Here is a 23274-nt window from a genome sequence, read left to right as displayed (position 1 = left end):
AAAAAAAAAAAAAAAAAAAAAAAAACTTCCTGGCAACATGGATACGAATGATCAAATGTCTAAAACATAGGCACCTTAAGCTTCCAAACTATGTACCTTAAACTATAAACTTACACATCTTAAAATTTGAAACATACGCACCTTAAAGCTATAAACTTACACACCTTAAGCTTTAAACATACGTACCTTAAGCTATAAAGTTACGCACCTTAAGCTTTAAACATACGTACCCACCTTAAGCTTTAAACATACGTACCTTAAGGCGACAGGGGACCCAATTGCATTATCTAGTTGAGCTTTTTTTAATTAGGGGATCCAATTGCTCTGGTTGACTTGGGAGGCCATAAGGGGATAGGGGACCCAATTTCATTATCTAGTTGAGCTTTTTTAATTAGGGGACCCAATTGCATTATCTAGTTGAGTTTTTTTTAATTAGGGGAACCAATTGCTCTGGTTGACTTGGGAGGCCAATTTGATGTGTGGTGCCAACTGAGCAATCAAAAGTTGTTTCACCATTTTTTTCAAATTAACAAGGGTAGTTGCTTGCTGGTGTTGTGTTGCAGAAAGGGAAGACATTGTAGAAGAGAGGTTCTCAATCTTGTCAGCATAAGTCTTTAAGGAGCAAACAGATTTCTGAAGTTCTATGAAAGCAAGATCAAGCAACAATGGGAATCAAATTGATATAATCACGAGTTATACTCCTCATTATGGGCCCAAACGATTGGTTCTGTTCTTCCCAATTGTGAATAAGGGAAAACGGAACGTTAAGAGAGAGTTAGAGGATGCTACTTTTTTTACAGAAAAGTTAAATAAGAAATAACAATATTATGCTAGAAATAGAATAGATCCTAAAATAGATATTTAGGATCCTAATATTAGTTGCTAAAAATAATAAATCTCAATCCAATGCCCATAAATGTTTCAGATTCCCTATTCCTAACATGTAAACCCATGAATCAAACACACCCTCAATTTTCTCAAGGGCCAACAAGGTTTTCTATGTTATGGTTCTAGAAATGCATAAATAGTGAAACACTACTAACTACTCGTACTATAGAGCAAAATAACATAAAGACAAAGCATAATCTTTAGAGACAAACATCAACAAAGAATTCAAGAGGTATGATTTTGTCATTCAATCTGCATTTGCTTCATGACATGACTTTCAAGCATATAAATATATAAGGATTCAGGGATTGAGAAATGTGGCTAAAAATGAATCCATGCAACTTCAAGAAATAGAGCTAGCAAAAATTCATCATTCCATACAATGCTTCTTTTTTTTTTTTTTTGCATGACTCAAAATAGTTTGTATGAGTAATTTAGCATGAATGTAAGTAAAATCTGAGATTGAATTTTGTATCCTGGCAGACCAGCTTCATATTCTCAGTAGCACGATGATTCACGAGTACTTTGGCTCCGTCATGGAGTTTGGAGAAGCCCTACATGCAAACACAAACTTTGTCTCATAATTAAATCGTCGCAAGAAACTTCACTTCTTGTAAAAGTTGGTACAATGGCTACCTTGTGAAATTAGCACTAAGGAGGGATGGTTTCAAGCTGCAGTTAGCTTCGCTTTTCTTTCATCCAGTCTACAAAATTGTCAAGAATTACGGGCCATGCTTGATTTGTATCATAATCTTGGAGGTCTGGGAAGCTTATCTGCAAATAAATATACATCCACCAAAAAGACATAAGCAGCCTGTAGAAGAACAAAACCAGTTTACAAGAGGCCATCCTTTACCCTCCCAAAAAGGAAAAGTAGCCAAAGTTTATAAAATAAAAGGAAAAAGTGTCAAATAAGTTACTGAACTTATCTCTTGTGTGCAATTGGGGTACTGAACTTAAAACATATGTAATTAAACCATCAAACAAGTAAAATATGTGCAATTGAGATATTTTCCCAATTTCTTCAAGTAGAATTTGTTAAGAGTCACACATTGAAAACATAAGAGAACATATTGGTTTATATGGCCATGGGTTAAACTAATTAATTGATTAGATTCAGTCTTTTAGTGTGATTTGTCCCGTGTGCATTATAGCTCAATTAAGTATGTTCGGGTCCACTTTGTGTTTACCCGGTTGTCTACCAGTGATATTGGTGAGTCCCGCATTGAAAAATAAGAGAAAACATATAGGTTTATAAGGTCATGGATTAGACTAGCTAATTAATTGGATTCAGTCTTTTGGTGTGGTATGGTTGATGTGCATTATAGCACAGTTGAGTGACCTTGGCCCAATCGTAGATTATAACAGAAGTGCCATCAGCGTTTGACTTTAGGTTAGAAATTAGAATGTTTTAAGGTTCAACCCACAAGCCCCTCAACAAGAGAATTGCCTTTTCCTCAGCCACGCTAGTTGGAGGAAAGATTGAAATCTTTTCAACTCAAATTGCACCGGAAGAAATCAAGAAAATATCTTTTTTAAAAGGAAATATAATTACTAATATTTTGCTTGTTTAATGATTCAATTGCACACGTTTTAAATTCAGTGACCCAATTGCACAAAAGTTACAAGTTGGCCTATTTGACACTTTTAAAAAATAAAATGAACCTAACCACTGCCATAAACATCATGTAGGCAGTATATAAATTGCAAATTATAAATAAATAAAAAAGGATTCATTATGAACATAGGTGTCGTCAAAAACTTGAAGCCATCCTCATACAACTTATAAGCAATCTTGACAGAGCGTAAAGGTACACATTATCAATTGATATGATACGGTCGGGTATGAATTATGAGATGAAGTGGAAATATTATTGTTTGGTCTTGGGAAGATAATAAATTAATAACAAAACAAGTTAATTCCAGTTTTAGTCCCCCCTGACTATTGCGTTTTTCCACTTTTAGTACTTGAGTTCAAAATCAACGATTTTTGGTCCTCGACTATTGAAAATGTGTCACTTCTACTCTTAAATGCAATAGTCAAGGAACAAAAACTAGAATTAGCTCTAATAAAACACACTAAAAGGAAGTAGCAACAATGAGAAGTACCTCTTGGCAAAATCGAAGAAAGTTTGTCCACTGATCCATATTGAGTACTTTATAATCACTTTGACTCTGAAATTTTAAATAAAAAAAATCATTATTATTATACTCAGACTCATGATTTGACAATTCAAAATAAATAAGTTGCCCCCAATGTGATACTGCGTGAGGGCATTAAAAAATCAATCATAAAAGATAAATTTAAATATAAAAAAAAATAAATAAATAAAAGAAAACAAATCTCTAATCATAACCATGACTCCAATCAAATTCTCCAGTTTAGGCAAAACAAAACAGTCCTGGGAGTTCCAATACAAACCAATCTAAATTCAGCATCCAAATAGCTTCAGAAGAAAGATAAAGATATAAGGGATACAACCTTAAGATATTCTACGAATGAGTCGACCTGAGCTCGGAACTGTGACCCCAGAACAAGATCCACCAGTATACAGATGCTATCAATGTCTAAGCATTTTTGTTTATCCTCTGAAAAAGAAAGGCATGCAATTTATAATCTAGAGAAAGGACTATAAAAATTAAAAAGTAAAAGCTGCACAGAATTTGAAATTCTTCCTGGCATACCTGTTAGGCAGTAGCGAAATGCAAAAGCATAAAAATCCTCAAAATTAGCAGGCATCATGACCTATTATCCAAAAGGCTACACATTCAATCACACAATGTATTAACCATGCCATTAGTACACAGAAAACTCAGCTCACAAGGTACCTCTGCCTCCAATTTTGGGAGGGCTTTCTTCAATTTAGTAATGGTATCAGCCTGAAGAGCTTTCAACCCTAATTGCCACTCGTCCTGACAATTTAAAGTTTTTTATAGTAAATGAAAAATAAAATAAAAGAGATATATCAGTCACTAGAGAAGTCAATGAAAACAGTTTAAGGGTATGCAACACTAGTCATATAAGAACGAGCTAAGTGTTTTACCTGAGAGAAATATCCCTGTCTTTTTGCTTTCATTTTCCTGAGAACTGTCAAAGGTCAGGTACATGCAATGGAAATCTAGCCCAAATAAATTACATTCTCACACACATAATGTCAACAACTGACTTACCAAGCAAGCATCAAAACCCTGACATCAGTATGATCTACGCCTAGATCAGAGCACAATGCCTCCACTCCATCTGGACTGTGCAAAGAGAAACAAGGATTGATTCCAATAAAGGTTCATGAAAGCCCATCCATGGAACTACCGTTGATGAATAAAAACTAAATGATATATGCCTAGACTAGGTCTAAATTTCCACACACAAAAAAAAAATCATAGTTTATCTAAAAGTTTATTCTTTGCATGATTAATCTAATAAATTGCTTAAGTAGTTTATCTTTGACACCACCATAAGTTAACAAAGCTTACTCTTTGTTCATAGCAGAAAATTGCTGCTTTGGATAAGGTTTGGCAACTACACAATTACGTATGGATCCAAATCATATAGAAGTCCTACATTTCTGTGTAGCCTTATGTGGATTATTGCAATAGTTGCTAATGGTTAGTTTCTCAAGTTAATGGAGATTCTTTATACCCTAATGTGGCTATGTAAATATGTAATAGTCGTAAGGAAATTTCATAGTATTTCAAAGAAAGTGTGCGTGTGAGAGAGAGAAGTGCAGAACTTGAAAATATTTCAAGAGAACTCATTCAGTAATCATCTAGTCTAGAAAATAAAGCAGCACTTGCTGAATTAGTCACTGGAAACACAGAAATCTCCAAAACATTAAATTGTTTGACAGTTACCAAAAACATGAATCATGCTATATAATATTGGAGACAATCATTTTCCATATTAATTCTATTGACTAGTGAGAGATTGTGAGAATATGACTAGATGGAATGCCAGAAGATTAACTTGTAAAGAAACAATCAATTCCATCAATAGCTAAAAAATTAGATACAAGAGTAAAATGATACACGACGAATTGGAAAAAAAAAAATGTACTTACTCAATTGAACCCAACGATTTGTTAGCATATGTATTGAAAAGGTTATCTATGGACTCCGCCACTTTTGATGCAGCTTTCCCTTTGCTTGAGGCTAAACTACATTGGGAGATGTAGTAAGTAAGACAGTAACTACCAAAAGGTAATATGCGTTTAAAGAAGATTTTACATCACATTTCAACTACATCAGGTTTTTAGGAGCTAACTTGACTACATATATTTTCATAATCTGGCGATTGGATTATACATCCAAGGAAAAGGCACCATTGGCAGGGTAGTATTTGTATCATCAATATGCATTAGATGTCCGCTCGGGTAACAAAAGAAGCCATAGATAGAGTTTTTATGTTCTGCCAAGATGATCACTACTAACAGTGAAATCAGAAAAGCAAGGAGCTTCCTTGCAATAGTGGTGATGGGGAAATAGAAACATGTGAATTTCATTCCTCAATCTTTTGCCTTAGTAATAAACAACAAAACAACTTTCACATTAAATGTCAACCAAGATCCCCACCAGAATCCAAGGACCTATCACCAAGAAACATCTGTATAGAATATGACTAACAGCTGGGATTTAAATATATCTTTCCAAATAATTACGAAAATTAACAGAATCTAATTCTGAAAGTAATTATCTAAACTTTCCACCTTTCAGAATCAAAAGAACCAAAATTTCCCTTCCTTCGAGAATCTGAGGCCATTATTATGAGTAAAAGAGAAAGGCAAATCGTTTTGCCCCAGAAATTTCATCCAAAACCTTCCCACATAAACCAATCTCATCCAAACCTAATAAAGCTCAATCTTTCCGAACGGACTATTATAATTCTCCGCGGGCATTCAAGAAGAATAAAAGAACGATCATAACTATAACAACCAAATGAAATTATAACGGACCGACAATTCAAACCAAGACCCTATCTGTGCACGGAGAAGGGGAGATTACCGGAGCGAACAGAATCAACTTTAGGAGATTTGGCAGGGGCAGATTTGGTAGGATTAGCTTTTCTCTTGGAAGCGCGAGGAGGCATTGTGTTTCGAATTCTTGTTCCTGTGTTGTTAATTGGGTTTCTGGGGAGGGTTTTGAATTATGGCAGAGATGGAACAGTATACGTTGGATCTGTGATTCTGTGCACTATGTACTCATATAGACCGCGCTTTTGAGATGCGGAAAACTGAAGAAGAGCCTTCATATTATTTTGCGAAAAAGATCAAAACAAATTTTCTTTCAAAAAAGTTTTACACTAGTAGTAGAGATTTCTAAATTCAAAATAATGTGTTTGGTGTAGGGACATACATAGTCACAAACCTAGCTTTTTTTTGAAACATTACCAAATGAGATTTATAATTTATTAATACCGAGCCTAAAGATAATAAAAATCATATTAGTAATTGGTGGGAATAATAAATTATACATTGTGTTTTATTTTTTTATTTTTTTGTATATTTTGATATTATTTATAATTTTATCTCTCTTTTATATTTTTTTTGTAAGCTATTAATGTTTTTAAATTATATCGTTAAATATAATAGCTTATGTATGCAAATAAATACGCTTTTTTATTCATGACGTATTAATTATATTGTTTCTATTATGTTTTAAATCCGTAAAGTTTTACTATAATTTTACATTGCGTATTTATTTATCGAAATATGACATTTTTGGTTCCTAAGATATATTCGTAATAAACACTTAATCTCTAAGTTATAATTGGTCCATCTTTGACATTTTTAGTCTCGACCATTAGCTATTGACTAATATTAGATTACAAACCTTCCAAACCCTAAATAACCAAGGGTAAAATTAACATTTAACTCCTACTTCATCTATATACATTCTAAGACTGCCCTCATCCCTGCTAATATGGGATTGGCAAAATGATGTGGCAAGTGAATGGAAATAATTTTTATTTTTTTTTTAGTTTTAATGTTGTCGTATCTTGCAAATTTACAAGAGGCTGTCAGCAAAACTTACTGGGCAGCATGCTTTTCCCTTTTTATTTTTTATTTTTTATTATATTTATAATATAATATTAAAGTGGGACTTACTTTTAAAAGTAAGATAGATTTGAGATGTAGAATAAATAGTGGAGAATTTTCAAAGGTGATGATATAGAAGCATGACCTATTTAAAAAAGTGAGAGAGATTTACAGCAATAAGGATAGCCTAAGCATCCATAGTAGAGGTCATTTCACGATTTTTAAGAAAAATGGTGCCAACACGGAGGAGAGAAGAGCAAGAGAGAGAATATTAAGTTTCATATGCTATGGGATGATTTTTGGAACAGTGTTATACTTACAGAGAAATTAAAACCATGGGAAGTTGTGCGCGTTTCTCGCACAACAAAGCCCAGCAAGGCGCCTGTAGTGGCATGTAAACAACTACTTTTTTTTAAAATGTCGTATCAGTGTTTGTTTTTATTTTTTCCCCTTTTTCCTTATTCATTCTCTATTCCCTTTCGTAATCACACTTACAAAAACTACTCAAAACCCACAAAAAGACTTCAGTATTAAGGATGCTTTAAACTCCTTGTCTCTGTTAAACCCCAGAATCCCCAACCCCTTTCTCCTCATATCCTCCAATTGAGAAGAACTAACAGTTAAGAATCCTCTCGTCTCATTGTCTCAGTCTTCTGTAGATCTGCGCCTCACCAACACCGCCGGCATCGCTTCTTCTTCTCCGTCGTCTGTAGGCTATAGCTTCGTCTAGCGAGGTGGCGACCATGGCAGGCGAGGTTGCACTGCTTTAGCTCTTTCCGGCGAAAAAAAGGAGGGGGGAGCACTAAGACGAGGCGGCTGGCCGTGGAAGAGGCCGATTCTAGCCTTCCTAGACACGGTCGGACGCCGCCTAGACGCAATTTTTGCAACATTGGCTACAAGCTTAGAAAAAAGGTAAAAACTGATATTTTATTTATTCATATGCATTTAAATATATTTTAGTTTACTAATCTCGTCTCTCTTTTCTAAAAGCATGTCTTCACTTAATTTTAGTAGTAATTTCACACTAGAGTTTTTCAAAAAAGTTTCGTTATAATCGTGGAGATTTGTTACCAATAAAGACTTCATAGGGCTATGTTAATCTTGCAAGAAGGTTCCAAGCGTGTTTCAATTAACTTTTAGATATAGTTTTTATATTAATATATATTGTTCAAAATATATATTTAGAGAGATCGTAGTTGTGAAGTTTTTATATAGATTGATATGGATATGTTGGACCATGTTGTGAAGGTGATATGAGGGTTACTAAAAAGATTGGATAAAAAAAAAAGTGAAATTAATCTATTGAAGTCGAAACGTACCAACTACCTAGAAAGAAATTGGAATCCAAAATTTGAGATTAGAGCCAACAAGAATGCATATTCGGTCCAAGAATGAAGGACAAAAGAAATCAAAATTTTGCTTTGGTGTTGCATGTGGATGCATGGCTTTATGTTGGCAGCCATTTTTGGTGGGAAATTTAGCTAATTAAGATGTAAACTTTTGACCCTAGAGTTGTTTACTTACTATAGTTAATGTAATGTAATACATGAATATTTAAGTGTTAAGTGTTTTGGGATGTAAAATATACCACTTCTGGTGGAATGAATAGTTAATGTAATGTAAGTCTGCTAATATTACAAATATTTGTAGTAAATTAAAATCTCTACATAAAATAACATCAAAACAATATTCTGAAAATGTACATCTCAAAATAAAATAATAAAAATTTTACAAACTAGCTTTAATTATATAACTAAATTGCACATGCTCGAATAGTGATTGTAAATTTTGTTTTTAAAAAAATATTTTGAGTCTAAAGTGGATTCCAAAGAAAGTGATAGAGGGCATAGTTATTACTACGCTCAACTATTTTCTTTCATTTAATAAAAAAAAATGGTACAATTTCATCAGATAATAAATCAAAATCAGACCACTTCTCTTAATTTGTCTATTATAAAATTGATGTATTTTTATTAAAATTTGCGACATATTTTATATTAAAATATTTATATTTATATAAAAAATATGTCACGAGTTTTAATTGAAGTTTGTAGACAATTCGCGAGTAATGATTGAAGTTCAAGGATGAGCGGCTCCTCTCATGAATTTATAATTGTATACAAAAATAAACACGTGTTACATAAGAAAATTGTTAAATAAAAATCACAAACAAAGAAGTATTCAGTAAAAAAATCAATCAAAATTAACCGTTTGTTCTTGTATTTTGTCATGATGGCCGAAAAAATTAAAAACACCAGAAGTGGTGTTTTGTATTTTCCTATGTGTGTTTGTCAAAGGCTCATGTACCATTGTGATGGAAGGCTAATATGAGTGTGAGTTTGAGTGGTAAGATGGGTGATATTTATAGGTGTTGAAATGTTGAATACAGTGGATAAAGGTGAGAAACGACGCAAGTCGCATTTGTGTTTCTTGTTGTTGGAAGTATTATACCTACGTGAATAAGAAACGCATGTCGTACTTGCGTTTCTCGTTCGTATTTGCGTTTCTTATATATATATATGACAAACGCAAGTCACACGTGCGTTTGTCATATTCCAACGAAAAAATTTGAAAATTTAAGAAACTCAAGTGTGACTTGCGTTTTTTACCAGAAACTCAAGTCTCAAACAACTTTTTCCTTCTTTTACAAGTTTTAAAAGTTGCTCATTCTTGTCACTTGTCTATTTTATTTTTTTTTTAAAATTCATTTTAGTAAAAAATATTGGATGAAGGCAACCCTATGACTACCTTCATCTCTAAAAAAAAATATTTAAAGAAAAAATTAAAGGTCTGAAGACATCCACTACGATTGCCTTCATCTCTCTACCTTTGTCTCCAAATGGAGACAAAGATCTAGGAGATCTAGTGGTCTCCAAGCGAGAACATTAGTCTCTTGTCGAAGTTTAAAAAAAAAAATTTACCTTGTTTACAAGATATCAACCTAGCTCCTGCTATTTCTGACCACTTGAAGTTGATTGTATAATTTGATCATGTTTAATTGTTCAATTGTACTTTTTTACATTTCAATGAGTTACTTGCAATTTCTCGTTTAATTCACTGGTTAATTTGACTCTTATGACTTGTTTGGTTTACAGGAAAATACTTTCCTCAAATTTGAGGAAAAACCTATGTTATGTTATTTGGTTGATGGAGAATTTATTTCAATGTAAAATGAATTCCTTACTCTTTATCGTTATTTTATTTTCCACACAATTTGGAAAAAAAAATATACAATATGAATTTTTATATTACCCTCTTATGTCTTTACTATGTAGGGCCATTTAAGTTTTTATATTAATTATTTCAACAATTTATTTCTCACTAACACAACAATGAAATCAATATTTCAAGTAATCTCTTTTTCAGTAAATTTTAAATTCAATTTTCATTCTCATTTTTTTTTTACTAACCAAATGGGTTGTTATATTCCTTAAACATTATAAGGATAGAATTTTAAATAAGCACTTATTCAACAAGTCCAACAACATAATTTTCATTTGTTATACGATGGACCATGTCCAATACGATGTTGTTTCTTTTAGGTCCATTTGGAAACTCGGAAAAATGACTTTCGAACGTCATTTTCTGGATTTTTTAGTGTAAAAGTCAAAGGAAAATATTCATTTAGGTCAACTAAAAATAATCTCAATTTGGTGAAAAATGTCTTCCTAGTTTTTTAGGGCAAATTATTGCATGGACCATGGTCCACACAGCTGTGTGGACCGAAAATAAAAATTACATTATTTTTGTACTGAAGGTACATTATTTTTGTACTGTAGGTATATTATTTGATAGTATATATCAAATAATGTACCTTCAGTACAAAAATATAATGTACCCTAAAATAATGTACCTACAGTACAAAAATAGTGTACCTTCAGTACAAAAATAATGTACTTTTTATTTTTGGTCCACACAGCTGTGTGGACCATGGTCCATGCAATAATGATTGGTTTTTTAGTTAGAAGACATTTTCGAATCCTTTATTTTCTCATCTCTCTCTTCACTCTTTTTTTTTTTATAAATAATTTTGGATTATTATTATTACCACCAACATCATTACACTACTACTCAACAACACGATCACACCATCATCACCACTGTACCACCACCAACACTAACAACACTACCACCACCACCACTACCACATCGCCACCGCCGCCACCACCACCACCACCACCACCAACAACAACAACCACCACCACTACCACACCACCACTGTTGCCCACCACCACTAACACCCATGCCAACAACTACTACAACCATCATTACTATCACCACTGCTACCACCATCAGTAACACCAACACCAGCAACTACTAACACCATCACATAATAATAATAATAATAATATTATTATTATTATTATTATTATTATTATAACAACAAATAATATGTTCATTTTCAGGAAAATGAATCAAATAGGAAAAATGTAATTTCTTAACTTTTAATCAAATAGATAAAGAGAATTTTCAAACATTCAACCAAATACCAGAAAATCAAAATATTTTTTAGAAAATGACTCATTTTCTAAAAATCATTTTCCAGATTTCTAAACGAACTCTTAATCAAAAGAAACGGTTGTTGTTACTGTGAACCAATGACGTATCATATTAAAGAGATGTATAGTTTCAGATGAACATGATGTAGTATAGTTAAAATGACACTTTAATGGTTCTATAATAAATTTATTGTGTGTATAAAATGAAACTGAATAACATAACTTATACATATATGTATATTGTCAAATGGACTTGTAGTTAAAATGATACTTTAGTGTTGCTATAATGAACTTATTGTATGTATAAAATGAAACTTAATAGTAGGGCTAATAAAGATATGTATATTGTCAAATGAACATGTAGTGAAATTAGAATGATACTTTAGTATTTATATAATAAACCTATTGCATAGATAAAATGAAATTGAATAACAAAGATATGAAGTATAATTAAAATAACACTTTAGTGCTACTATAATGAAACTACCGTGTTTGAAAAATGAAATTAAAAAAAAGAGCTCATACAATGGTAACGAAATACAAAAACAGTAAGGACTTTTGTTTTTTAAAATTAAAATCAAACGATATCGTTTTACTTTATAATCCACGCTAGCTACTAGATGTATCATTGTCCATAGTAAAATTTGCCCATAATTTTCCTATTTATCAGACCCAGGACTCAAAAGAGCTCGTTATTGGTCCGGCCCATACTGCAACTAGCCCATTGATTTACACTACATAAACTCCATAGCCTAGGGTTTTCAGAAAACAGAAGCGGTTATCTCCCTCAGAACGCTGCCTCGCCGAGCTCCTGCTTCTTTGAAAATGGTGATTCTCACTTCCTTCTATCGTCTACTTTTCTCTCTGTATACCAATATATATGTATATTTTTGGTGTATTCTTTTGGTTAAATCTAATGTTTTTTTTTAAAATATCAGCCGTCGCACAAGACCTTCATGATCAAGAAGAAGCTGGCGAAGAAGCAGAGACAGAACAGGCCTATTCCTTACTGGATTCGCATGAGGACCGACAACACCATCAGGTATATCATCAATCCATATTCGCAATTTTATGTATTTATTAATTTAACTTAGTTTGACTTAGATTCAAAGGTTTAGTTTGAATTTTCTTAAATCCAAATATGGTATCATTTGTTTGTCAGGTACAATGCCAAGCGCAGGCACTGGCGTCGCACCAAGCTAGGGTTTTAAGGTGGAGATAGTCTCCATGTGAGACCTTCTTAAGATGAAAATTCGGTTTTTGTTTTATTTATCTGTAATAGGTTAGTGAAAATTGAGACAGTGGTGCTACTGATGTTTTCTGAAATACTGGTACTTAATATGTTTTCCAGATATTTTCATTTGAGTAATGGATCTACTTTTTTGGATTAACTCAATTTTAACTATGGATGTGTGAGATATTTTGAAATACAGACTACACCATGAGTATGTCTTCATTTCAAGTTTACATAAGGGCTGGAATGTTGTGCCTGTGTTCATTTGATTGTACTTTAGGTTTTGATTGCTAAATTCTTTGGTTAGGTTTCAATTGCCTAGTTTTTGTTGGGTATACACATGGATTGGAATATTGAGTCTGATCATTTATTGATTAGGTTTTGGTTGTCTAGGCCTCTAGGGTATTCCATTGTTGTCCCAAATTGAATTCTAGTTTTGAACATTGGTATCTGTATTCTGTACAAAGGCTTGCTGTTCTTGGAACTATTTTATAATGCCAAACACTAGTTAAGGTCTTTAGTTATTTGGGATTGCAAGATTACGAAGAACTGCTTCATTCTTTTATTCAGTGTGATTCGTTCATGGGTTAGATTAATGGGAAACCAATTATTAATCTCACTCCTGAATAATTAGTGGTTTAAATGTTGTGAGTTCTACTACATGGACTCTCATTTTCTACTCCTTGACTTTTGTGATAGGTTATCTTTATTCTATGGATCCCAAGGAAAGTGTAAACATCAAACTGAGTAAAAATAAGGAGTAGAATTTTAGAGTCCTAAGTAATATTTTTCTTTTGAAAACTGAGGGGCAGCATTTACACCCTTAATAATTCAGTAGTGGTATTGATAATCGAATATTATAGATTGACATAAATTACAATTTTCCCTAGATTAATCTAATGCCATTAACCAATGAGTCCATGAGGTCTAACATTAAATCTGTTTAGGATTACCATCTAAATTGCTTTCCTTGTGTTGTGCTTGAGGATATGCTTGTTTAACAGAAGGGTTTTTGCTTATGTCTGGTAATGGAAGTTTTTGGTGGTGTTTAATTATTTCCCCACTTTAACCTTGTATTACTTGCAACTATTAGGTGTAAATGTTTGTGTTAGTAGCCTCGGAATGACATTCATTCCATTCTTTTCTTGTTATGCTAGTAACTGGTATTTCCATCCATTCTCCAACTCAAAATTAAGGGGTCTAGATTCTTGCCTGCAAAAATGTCTGTCTTTGGTTAATTCGTGGCAGAAATATTGTTTCCATTAAACCCTTTTTCCTGATGATCTTTATGAACTAGTGTCAAGTTGTTCCTTTATACCCGATTCAAGTATAGAGTATCAATTATGCACGAGCCATTAAAACATCTAAATCTAATGAAGTCCAAAATAAAGTTAGTTTTACACGATAAAACAGCCAGTGTATGCAGTAGAGCAGCAGTCAAGGGAAAAATTGTGTTTTTGTCTTAAGATTAAGATGGTGTCCAGAGACACACCTGACCACCGCCGGTAGCACCAGCAAGCATCCCGACCTCATACTGGTGTGCATCCAAGCGCCATTGAATAGCAGACACCGAAACAGTTCTCATTTTGTATGTTGAAATCACGTCAACTCCCCTTTGCAAGTTGCCAATGAATACATAGGAGTCATCCCAACCCCATATAGCCCTGCTTCCCACAAAAAACATTCACAACAAAAAACGAATCATGTTTATGTTTAACCACAAATCATTTTCATTTTGAACTGTATAGTGTATAAACTCTATGCTGTTTATCCACGCAAATTATATTGTGGACCATGGTCATGGCTGATACTGTAGTTGTGTTGAAAAGATACTGCAGTTGTGTTGAAAGGAAACTGCAGTTGCGCGGAACAGAGATCGTTCATCTGTTCAACACAACTGCAGTTTTAGACGGATGAAACAACCTCTGTTCCGTGTAACTGCAGTTCCCTTATCCGTTCAACACAACTGCAGTATCAGCCATGACCCATGGTCCACAGTATAACGACTGGTTTATCCATAGCCAGAATTTGTAAATGAAATGGCAATAAAAGCTCAAATCTGAATCTGAAATGATTCTTAGTGGTGGCAAATGGGTGGGTGTAAGGCATTTGAAGGTTATTTTGTCCAAAGAGAAAATGCCAATTTTAATTTAGCTTATTAAAGATAGCCTAGAATTGACCCAAATAAGGAAGCAATGTTTCAGAATTTTCAAGAATAACATAATGTTCATCTGTATAACTTATGCTTGTAAAGCAGTATTTTGCTAGAAATACTATTAAGGAATGAGAACAAACATACCTGAATGAGTGATTGTTTTGATGACGAAGCATACATACAGCTTCATAATTAGCTCCACATGAAAACCCAATTTTGTCATCATAACTGCCCAAACCAGGAAAAAGTCAACTCTAACAACCAGAACATAAAATAGCCAATTAGACACCGACACATGACTATTGATGAGTTCAGGAATCAGGAGTGGAAGACTTCCAAACCTGAAACCTATAACCTATGAGCCTATGACCTCATAAGACCACACACATGAATATGTTTGTTTACCAGGCTTAAACAAATGTCATGCATTATGGCTTTTATTTCCTATATTAAACTTCCAGGCACAAGGAGATACCAAAAAAGAACAAATTTTTGATACTGAAGCACCAAGGGGACCTCCTTTTTGCCTAAATACATTCAAAGCTAGCAGTGTGAAAAAATCAACAACCAACTCAAGGAAAACCTCATACTCTGCATTATATGTCCAGGAAAGTTAAACACTAAATATTTGATAGACAATGAAGTTAAGCACAAATTGTTCTTTCTCAGAACTGTTTCTATTGGTAGTAGAGTATTAGACTATCTAGGATGAGTTACCTTGTTGTAGCAAGAAATCTTCCAGATCGTGAAAAGTAAGCAGAACACACAGCTCTTTTATGGTGAACAGTTCTCAAAGACCTTGGTTTCATAGCTCCAGCATTTCTCATATCCCAAATGCAGGCAGTTCCATCTGTTGAACTTGTAGCCAGCATATAATTGTCCGCTAAGTTAAAATCTATTGAGTTGATCCTATCTTCATGCAAACTCCATGATGATGAAGACTTTCCAGCCCTCAAATCCCATATTCCAAGTTTCCCATTTCCCTCAGCGTAATACAGTGAATTCATGTCGTCCGGTCTCTGGGACAAAGCACATATAGGATAATCACTGAAGTATAGGGAATCAAATAGCTCCTTCTCAATGTCCATCAACCTGATAAACCCATCATGACAGCATGTGTACATCTGCACACAAAGGGCGACAATAAGATCAGAGCACTGGATTTACATATTATGTTAACAAACCAAAACCTATATCCATGAACATATCTATAAAAAAATATGCAGAATGCAGTAACAAAATTTAGACAAGTTCAATTGGTATTTCACTCATAATCCTAATATGTTAAGATAATGGTATCTCTTCAGAATATGAGAAAGAACATGAACTAAAGTTGGCAGTGATGACCAACTATCATGTTAAGTACCATTCCATCATTAAGCACTACTTGTATTTCTATGCATCTATCTAAGCTTACGTATTTAAAGCCATAAATTCTTAATTACAATAAAACAATATTTAAGGATAGAGACCTATCCAACCTTTGGCATTGAAAATGATTCGATCACTATCCCTGATACTGGAGCTGAATGAGGTTGGTACAAATAAATCCCATCTCCATCCTCTTCTTTAGCGTCAGCGTTCCAGAAACCTATATCTCCAAACATGTTCCCTACAGCAACCATTCTCATTCCATTTGTTGGGAAACACTTCGCATTTAGTATTCTTCCACGCACAACCCGTGCTATATTTTCTGGTTCCAATCTCAATGACTCAATATCTACTGAACCTGAAGGCCTTCGTTTCTTCTTAAGATCACAAAATATGGGTTCTTGATTAACATTTTCATCTAATTGGGATTTTCTTGACAAACCCTTGATTGTTTCAATTAACTGTTGGTTGGAGCCATTATTCTCACCACTAAATGCATCTTTCATATTGATAGGCACAGGTTTTGTAGGCAATTTTTTGAGTGAGGACTGTAACCGTAGTTTATTCTTTTTTATGGACTCATCATAATCAACTTTTAGACCATCAGCTACAGAATCATCTGGCGGCTTTCCTTGTTTCCTTAGAGAACGTCTAAGCACAATGGGAGTCTCAGATTTCTGTTTCTTCTCTGGACTCAATTTATAAGACCTATTCTGCACTCTGCAAGTACAAGGGTGAACACATTGTAAAATATGAACAATAAAATAGAAACATATAAGGGGAAAAAAATAGTAATTTACAACAATTACAAACAGAAATGCATCCCAATGTAACTCTGCGAAAATGGAAACTGTGAGAAAATTTAACAAACAAAACTTGGTAAATCACAAATAAATACTCAATCATGCTAGATATTCACATCGCATTTAAAAAAAAAACCATAAATAGAAAGAGAATCCTAGAAATAAGAGTTTGTTTGGTGGGATAGAGCGATGGAAAGGACCTGGGACGTTTGGTGGCGGCGGAGAGATCGGAGAGGCGGGAATGAATTTTGAGGGCGGCGAGCATTTCCTCATTTCGCTTGATGTTTTCCAGCTTCCGACGTTCGTAATCCGTTAATTTCTGAGAAGGCGCCATTAGAGAAAGTAGGAAACTCACTGAAAGGAAGAAGGAAGCCGTTATGTGGCTTATTTTAGGGGTTTTTGACATTTGAGGGACAATTTAGCGGGAATATTTAACTGGCGGGAAAACAATTGCATAACCTATTGTAAATCCCAGGTAAATCACAGACATACTTTTAGGAGTAAAAGAATTTTTTTTGTTTGTATGATGCATACAACAATGTTTTAATTAAGAGATTTGTTAAAATGAAATTTCTGTTACCATTTCAAATGTGTGGTTACACGATTTAACTACTTATTAAATGTTAACAATGTATCATCACACTAAATACTAGTAGCTTATGCATACGCCTAAGCGCTTCTTTTCCCCTAAATTATTCATGTATCCATATTAACTACCTAAATTATTTTTAAAATGACAATTTTCTTCCATTTTTGTTAAATGGATATTTCTACACTTATATAAGTATTTCAATTTTTTTTCTCCAACAAAATATTACTTATAATGTAAATCAAAATAATTGTGAAAAAATAGACAACATTTATAAATATTATAATTATAATTTTTAACTAGTGCTTGTAATTAAGACCTAAATACAAATAATTAAATATTAATAATTAATTATAATATTAATATTAATGTTACTAGCACTAGTTTAAAATTATAATTATAAATATTTACAATGACGTTTGGTTGTTTTTTTCGCATTTATTATGATTTTTACATATAAACAAAAAACGAAATACATGTTTTGACATTATTTTTAAAAGTACAAATGTTTATTTAAAAGAAGTGTGTGTGTGTCTGTGGGGGGGGAGGGGGATTGTCACTTTATAAATATATAACTCATGAGGGAAAAAAAAGAAGTCATTTTTCACTATAGGTATTTTGTTTTTAGGAAAAAGCTACTTTTACCTTCAATTTTTTCTTAATATTTATCTCCATGAGACTTATAATCATTGGATGACCTCATTATTAGTTGAAAAGAAAACTCGTTGCCCAATTTAAAAATGTCATGTAATGAAGAAAATATTGGAGGGCAAAACTTTGGAGAGGTGAGTATTGAGTAGCATAAATCTTAGTATTACCATGCCATTCTTTGGTTAGGTTTCAATTGCATAGGTTATTGGTGGGGTTTTGCACATGGATTGAAATATTGAGTCTGTGATCATTCACTGATTAGGCTTTGGTTATCAAATACCATGGTTAATGTTTCATTGTTGTTGTAAACTAGGGTAATTCCATTGTTAAGGTTTGCTTTTCTTGGAACTCTTTTATCATCCCAAACACTAGTCTTTAGTTATTTGGATTGCAAGATTATGAAGAATTGCTCCATTCTTTTATTCCGTGTGCTTCCTTGATGGATTAGATTAATCTAATGCCATTAACCACTGAGTTTATGAGGTCACTTTAACATTATATCTGTTTAGGATTGCCATCTAAATTGCTTTCCTTGAGGATATGCTTGTTTAACAGAAGAATTTTTGCTGATTTCTGGGAATGGAAGCTTTTTGTTTAGTTATTTTACTACAACCACAATACCTTAACAGAAGTAATACCTTATATTACTTAAGACGAGCCATTACCGAAGTCTCAAATAAAGTTTTCCACGAGGAAAGTCAGGAAACAGCCAATCTAATGATACAATAGTAAGACAAAAATGGTTTTTAGTTGTACAAGCAGTGGAGCACCAGTCAACGCAAATTTTAACACACAGGTCAAGATAATGGTGCATCTGTGTGATGTTGTCTTAGGATGGTGTCCAGAGATATACCTGACCACCGGCAGTAGCACCTGCAAGCATCCCGACCTCATATTGGTGTGCATCAAAGCGGGTTTGAATAGCAGACATATGTTCACTTTGTAACGTTGAAACAATTCTCTGTTTGTCTGTCGAAATCACATCAACTCCCCTTCGCATGTTGCCAATGAATATATAGGAATCATCCCAACCCCATATAGCTCTGCTTGCCACAAAAAAAAAATTCAGAAGAAACAAAGAATGATGTTTAACCACAAATCATTTGTTTTGGACAGGCAACTGAGCTGGTATACTGTGCTGTTTATGCATAGTCAGATACATAAGAAAATGCCAAATTTAATTTATCATAAAGTCGATATGTGAGTTCAGAATTTGCACATCAAGTTCTGTTTAACAATATCAAAGCTTCAGCATGTGAAACATGCTTAACCACTACCACATATAGCTTATTAAAGATAGCCTAGAATCTAGCCAAATAGGGAAGCAATGATTCAGAATTTTCAAGAATAACATAATGCTCATCTGTATAACTTATGCTTGTCAAAGCAGTATTTCGCTAGAAATATTATTAAGGAATGAGAACAAACATACCTGAATGAGGAAATCCATCTGCCTGTTTGATTGTAGTGACCAATCATACTTACATCTTCATAATTAGCTCCACTTAACAAGCCAATTTTGTCATCAAAACTGCCCAAGCCAGGAAAAAAGTCAACTCTAACAACCAGTCCACAAAATAGCCAATTAGACACTAGCACATGACTATTGATGAGTTCAGGAGTCAAAGACTTCCAAACCTGAAACGTATAACCTATGAGCCAATGACCTCATAAGACCACACAAATGAATATGATTGTTTACCAGGCTTAAATAAATGTCATGCATTATGGCTTTTATTTCCTATAGTAAACTACCAGGCACAAGGAGATACCAAAAAATGACAAAATAAAATTATACTGAAGCACCAAGGGGGCCTCCTTTTTGCCTAAATACATTCAAGCTAGCAGTGTAAAAAAATCAACAACCAACTCAAGGAAAACCTCATACTCTGCATTATATGTCCAGGAAAGTTAAACACTAAATATTTAATAGACAAGAAGTTAAGCACAAATTGTTCTTTCTCAGAACTGTTTCTATTGGTAGTAGGGTATTAGATTATCTAGGATGAACTACCTTGTTGTAGCAAGAAATCTTCCAGATTGTGAAAAGTAAGCAGAATGCACAGCTCTTTTATGGTGAACAGTTCTCAAAGACTTTGGTTTCTTAGATCCAGCATTTCTCATATCCCAAATGCAGGCAGTTCCATCTGTTGAACTTGTAGCCAGAATAAAATTGTCCTCTAAGTTAAAATCTATCGAGTTGATTCTATCTTCATGCAAACTCCATGATGATGAAGACTTTCCAGCCCTCAAATCCCATATTCCAAGTTTCCCATTCCCCTCAGCATAGTACAGTGAATTCATATCGTCTGGTCTCTGGGACAAAGCATATATAGAATAATCACTCAAGTATAGGGAATCAAAAAGCTCCTTCTCAATGTCCATCAACCTGATAAACCCATCATAACAGCATGTGTACATCTGCACATAAAGTGCAACCATAAGATCAGAGCACTGGATCTACATATTATGTTAACAAACCAAAACCTTTATCCATGAACATATCTATAAAAAATATGAAGAATGTAGTAACAAAATCTAGACATGTTCAACTGGTACTTCACTCATAATCCTAATACATATAATAAGTTAAAATAACGGTATCTCTTCAGAATATGAGAAAGAACATGAACTAAAGTTCAAGTACCATTCCATCATTAAGCACTACTTGTATTTCTATGCATCTATATAAGCCTACGTATTCAAAGCCATAAATTCTTAATTACAATAAAACCATATTTAAAGATAAAGACCTATCCAACCTTTGGCATTGAAAATGATTCAATCACTATCCCTGATACTGGAGCTGAATGAGGTTGGTACAAATAAATCCCATCTCCATCCTCTTCTTTAGCATCAGCATTCCAGAAACCTATATTTCCAAATTTGTTTCCTACAACAACCATTCTCATTCCCGTTGTTGGGAAAAACTTCACATTTAGTATTCTTCCAGGCACAACCCGTGCTATATTTTCTGGTTCCAATCTCAATGACTCAATATCTACTGAACCTGAAGGCCTTCTTTTCTTCTTGAGATCACAAAATATGGGTTCTTGATCAGCATTCTCATCTAATTGGGATTTTCTTGACAAACCCTTGATTGTTTCAATTAACTGTTGGTTGGAGCCATTATTCTCACCACTAAATGCATCTTTCATATTAATAGGCACAGGTTCTGTAGGCAACTTTTTGGGTGAGGACTGTAACCCTATTTTATTCTTTTTTATGGACTCATCAAAATCATCTTTTAGACCATCAGCTACAGAAGCATCTGGCGGCTTTCCTTGTGTCCTTAGAGAACGTCGTAGCACAATAGGAGCCTCAGACTTCTGTTTCTTCTCTGGACTCAATTTATAAGACTTATTCTGCACTCTGCAAGTACAAGGAGTGAACACATTGTAAAATATCAACATTAAAAATAGAAACATATAAGGGAAAAAATAGTAATTTACAACAATTACAAACAGAAATGCATCCCAATGTAACTCTGCAAAAATGGAAACAGTGAGAAAATTTAACAAAAAAAACTTGGTAAATCACAAATAAATACCCAATCATATTAAACAATTTAACAAGCACGTACATGAATACAGATAATTGATGCATATATTGATTATATTCACAGAAAGCTACGAAATATTACATTTTTAATATAAAAACAACTATTGCGCCTAGATAAGTACCTCTCTTCACATCGCATTAAAAAAAAACAAAAACAAAAACAAAAACAAAAAACAAAACAAAACAAAACAAAACAAAACAAAAACTACTAACAGAATCCTACAAATAAGACTTTGTTTGGTGGGATAGATCGATGGAAAGGACCTGGGACGTTTGGCGGCGGCGGTGGCGGCGGAGAGATCGGAGAGGCGGGATTGAATTTTGAGGGCGGCGAGCATTTCCTCATTTCGCTTGATGTTTTCCAGCCTCCGACGTTCGTAGTCCGTTAATTTCTGAGAAGGCGCCATTAGAGAAAGTAGGAAACCCACTGAATCGAAGAAGGATCGGATGAAGAAGGAAGCGGTTAGGTGGCTTATTTAAGGGGTTTTGAGGAGGTGTGATGCCTGACATCTAATATGCATACACAATTTAGCGGGAATATTGATCTGGCGGGAAAACATTAAATCTAGGAAAACAACATACATGTCAGACCTAAATTTCAAGTGAAGGGACTATTTGTGCACAGTAACATTAAATCTTTTAAGTGAAAGGACTCAAAACAAAAATATGTGTTTAATATGCTCTATCGAGTCATTGAAGATTAGAGATTCAACATTTTAAAATCAAGTTAAACTAATCCCTTCTTCCAAATAATCCATAATCTCTCTAAAACATTTATGTATTTTCTAATTTAAAAAAGCATGAATATTAACCCTAATTTCAATTGGGCAAAAATTACATCATTTTCTTGACTAATGAAGACATCGATTTTTTAGCATTGGGGATTTAGGGTTAGTATCTCCCTTTTTTAATTATTAAATATAATTTTTTTAGTTGATAAATTATTTTTGAAAGATATATATTATTTTATAATTAAAAATATTACATGTCTAAAAGCGTCTCATGTAATATATTTTTTTCCTTAAAGACTTGGTAGCATTTGATGCATCAAAAAACTTTTATTTTGTATTAATTTTTTTTATATCTATGTACTGTTTATTTAAGAAATAGATTACGAGCAAAATGATATGATCCAAGGAAGGTGACGGAAGAAACAAAACAATGACGAAGAGATATGTTTTTAACTATATTTGAATTAGGAATTAATTTTATTTACAAACACTAATCGCTAAAAGTACACATACATTCTAATTAGTTTTAAGTGTAATCTAAAAGTATCTAACTAAAGAAATAAAAACCCAAGGACACTTCTACTAGCTACGTATCAGAACATTGCGAGACAGTCTGGGCTTGTTTGGTTATCAGCGGTTAGATTTTAGCGGTAGCAGATTGTATTAGCGGTTATCAAATAGCGGATTATATTAGCGGGTTTGACCAGTGGATTGTATTAGCAGTTTGTAAAAAGATATTTGGTAAAATTAGCTGTTTAGA

At 33.5% G+C, this 23274-nt stretch overlaps 3 protein-coding genes across 3 annotated transcripts; all 3 read right to left on the bottom strand.

The window, feature by feature from the left end:
- Positions 1-1107: 1107 nt before the first annotated feature.
- LOC116012256 (DCN1-like protein 4) lies at positions 1108-6141 on the bottom strand. Its single transcript, XM_031251757.1, has 10 exons — positions 5887-6141; positions 4947-5037; positions 4060-4134; positions 3933-3969; positions 3718-3801; positions 3574-3634; positions 3371-3477; positions 2998-3063; positions 1525-1662; positions 1108-1442 (listed from the first exon to the last, which is right to left on the bottom strand). Exons 1-9 carry the CDS (start codon positions 5969-5971, stop codon positions 1567-1569), a joined length of 702 nt encoding a protein of 233 aa, XP_031107617.1. The 5' UTR covers positions 5972-6141; the 3' UTR covers positions 1108-1442; positions 1525-1566.
- Positions 6142-13929: 7788 nt separating this feature from the next.
- LOC116014243 (WD repeat-containing protein 76-like) lies at positions 13930-17351 on the bottom strand. Its single transcript, XM_031254260.1, has 5 exons — positions 17183-17351; positions 16290-16899; positions 15526-15932; positions 14953-15036; positions 13930-14317 (listed from the first exon to the last, which is right to left on the bottom strand). Exons 1-5 carry the CDS (start codon positions 17314-17316, stop codon positions 14122-14124), a joined length of 1431 nt encoding a protein of 476 aa, XP_031110120.1. The 5' UTR covers positions 17317-17351; the 3' UTR covers positions 13930-14121.
- A 1493-nt stretch (positions 17352-18844) lies between these two features.
- LOC116012524 (WD repeat-containing protein 76-like) lies at positions 18845-22287 on the bottom strand. Its single transcript, XM_031252082.1, has 5 exons — positions 22048-22287; positions 20985-21594; positions 20237-20643; positions 19655-19753; positions 18845-19265 (listed from the first exon to the last, which is right to left on the bottom strand). The coding sequence occupies exons 1-5, from the start codon at positions 22188-22190 to the stop codon at positions 19052-19054; spliced, it is 1473 nt and encodes a 490-aa protein (XP_031107942.1). The 5' UTR covers positions 22191-22287; the 3' UTR covers positions 18845-19051.
- Positions 22288-23274: the final 987 nt, after the last annotated feature.

The sequence above is a fragment of the Ipomoea triloba genome, chromosome 3 (assembly GCF_003576645.1).
Source record: "Ipomoea triloba cultivar NCNSP0323 chromosome 3, ASM357664v1".
Classification (NCBI taxonomy): domain Eukaryota; kingdom Viridiplantae; phylum Streptophyta; class Magnoliopsida; order Solanales; family Convolvulaceae; genus Ipomoea; species Ipomoea triloba.
This window is presented reverse-complemented; position numbering and strand designations above follow the sequence as displayed.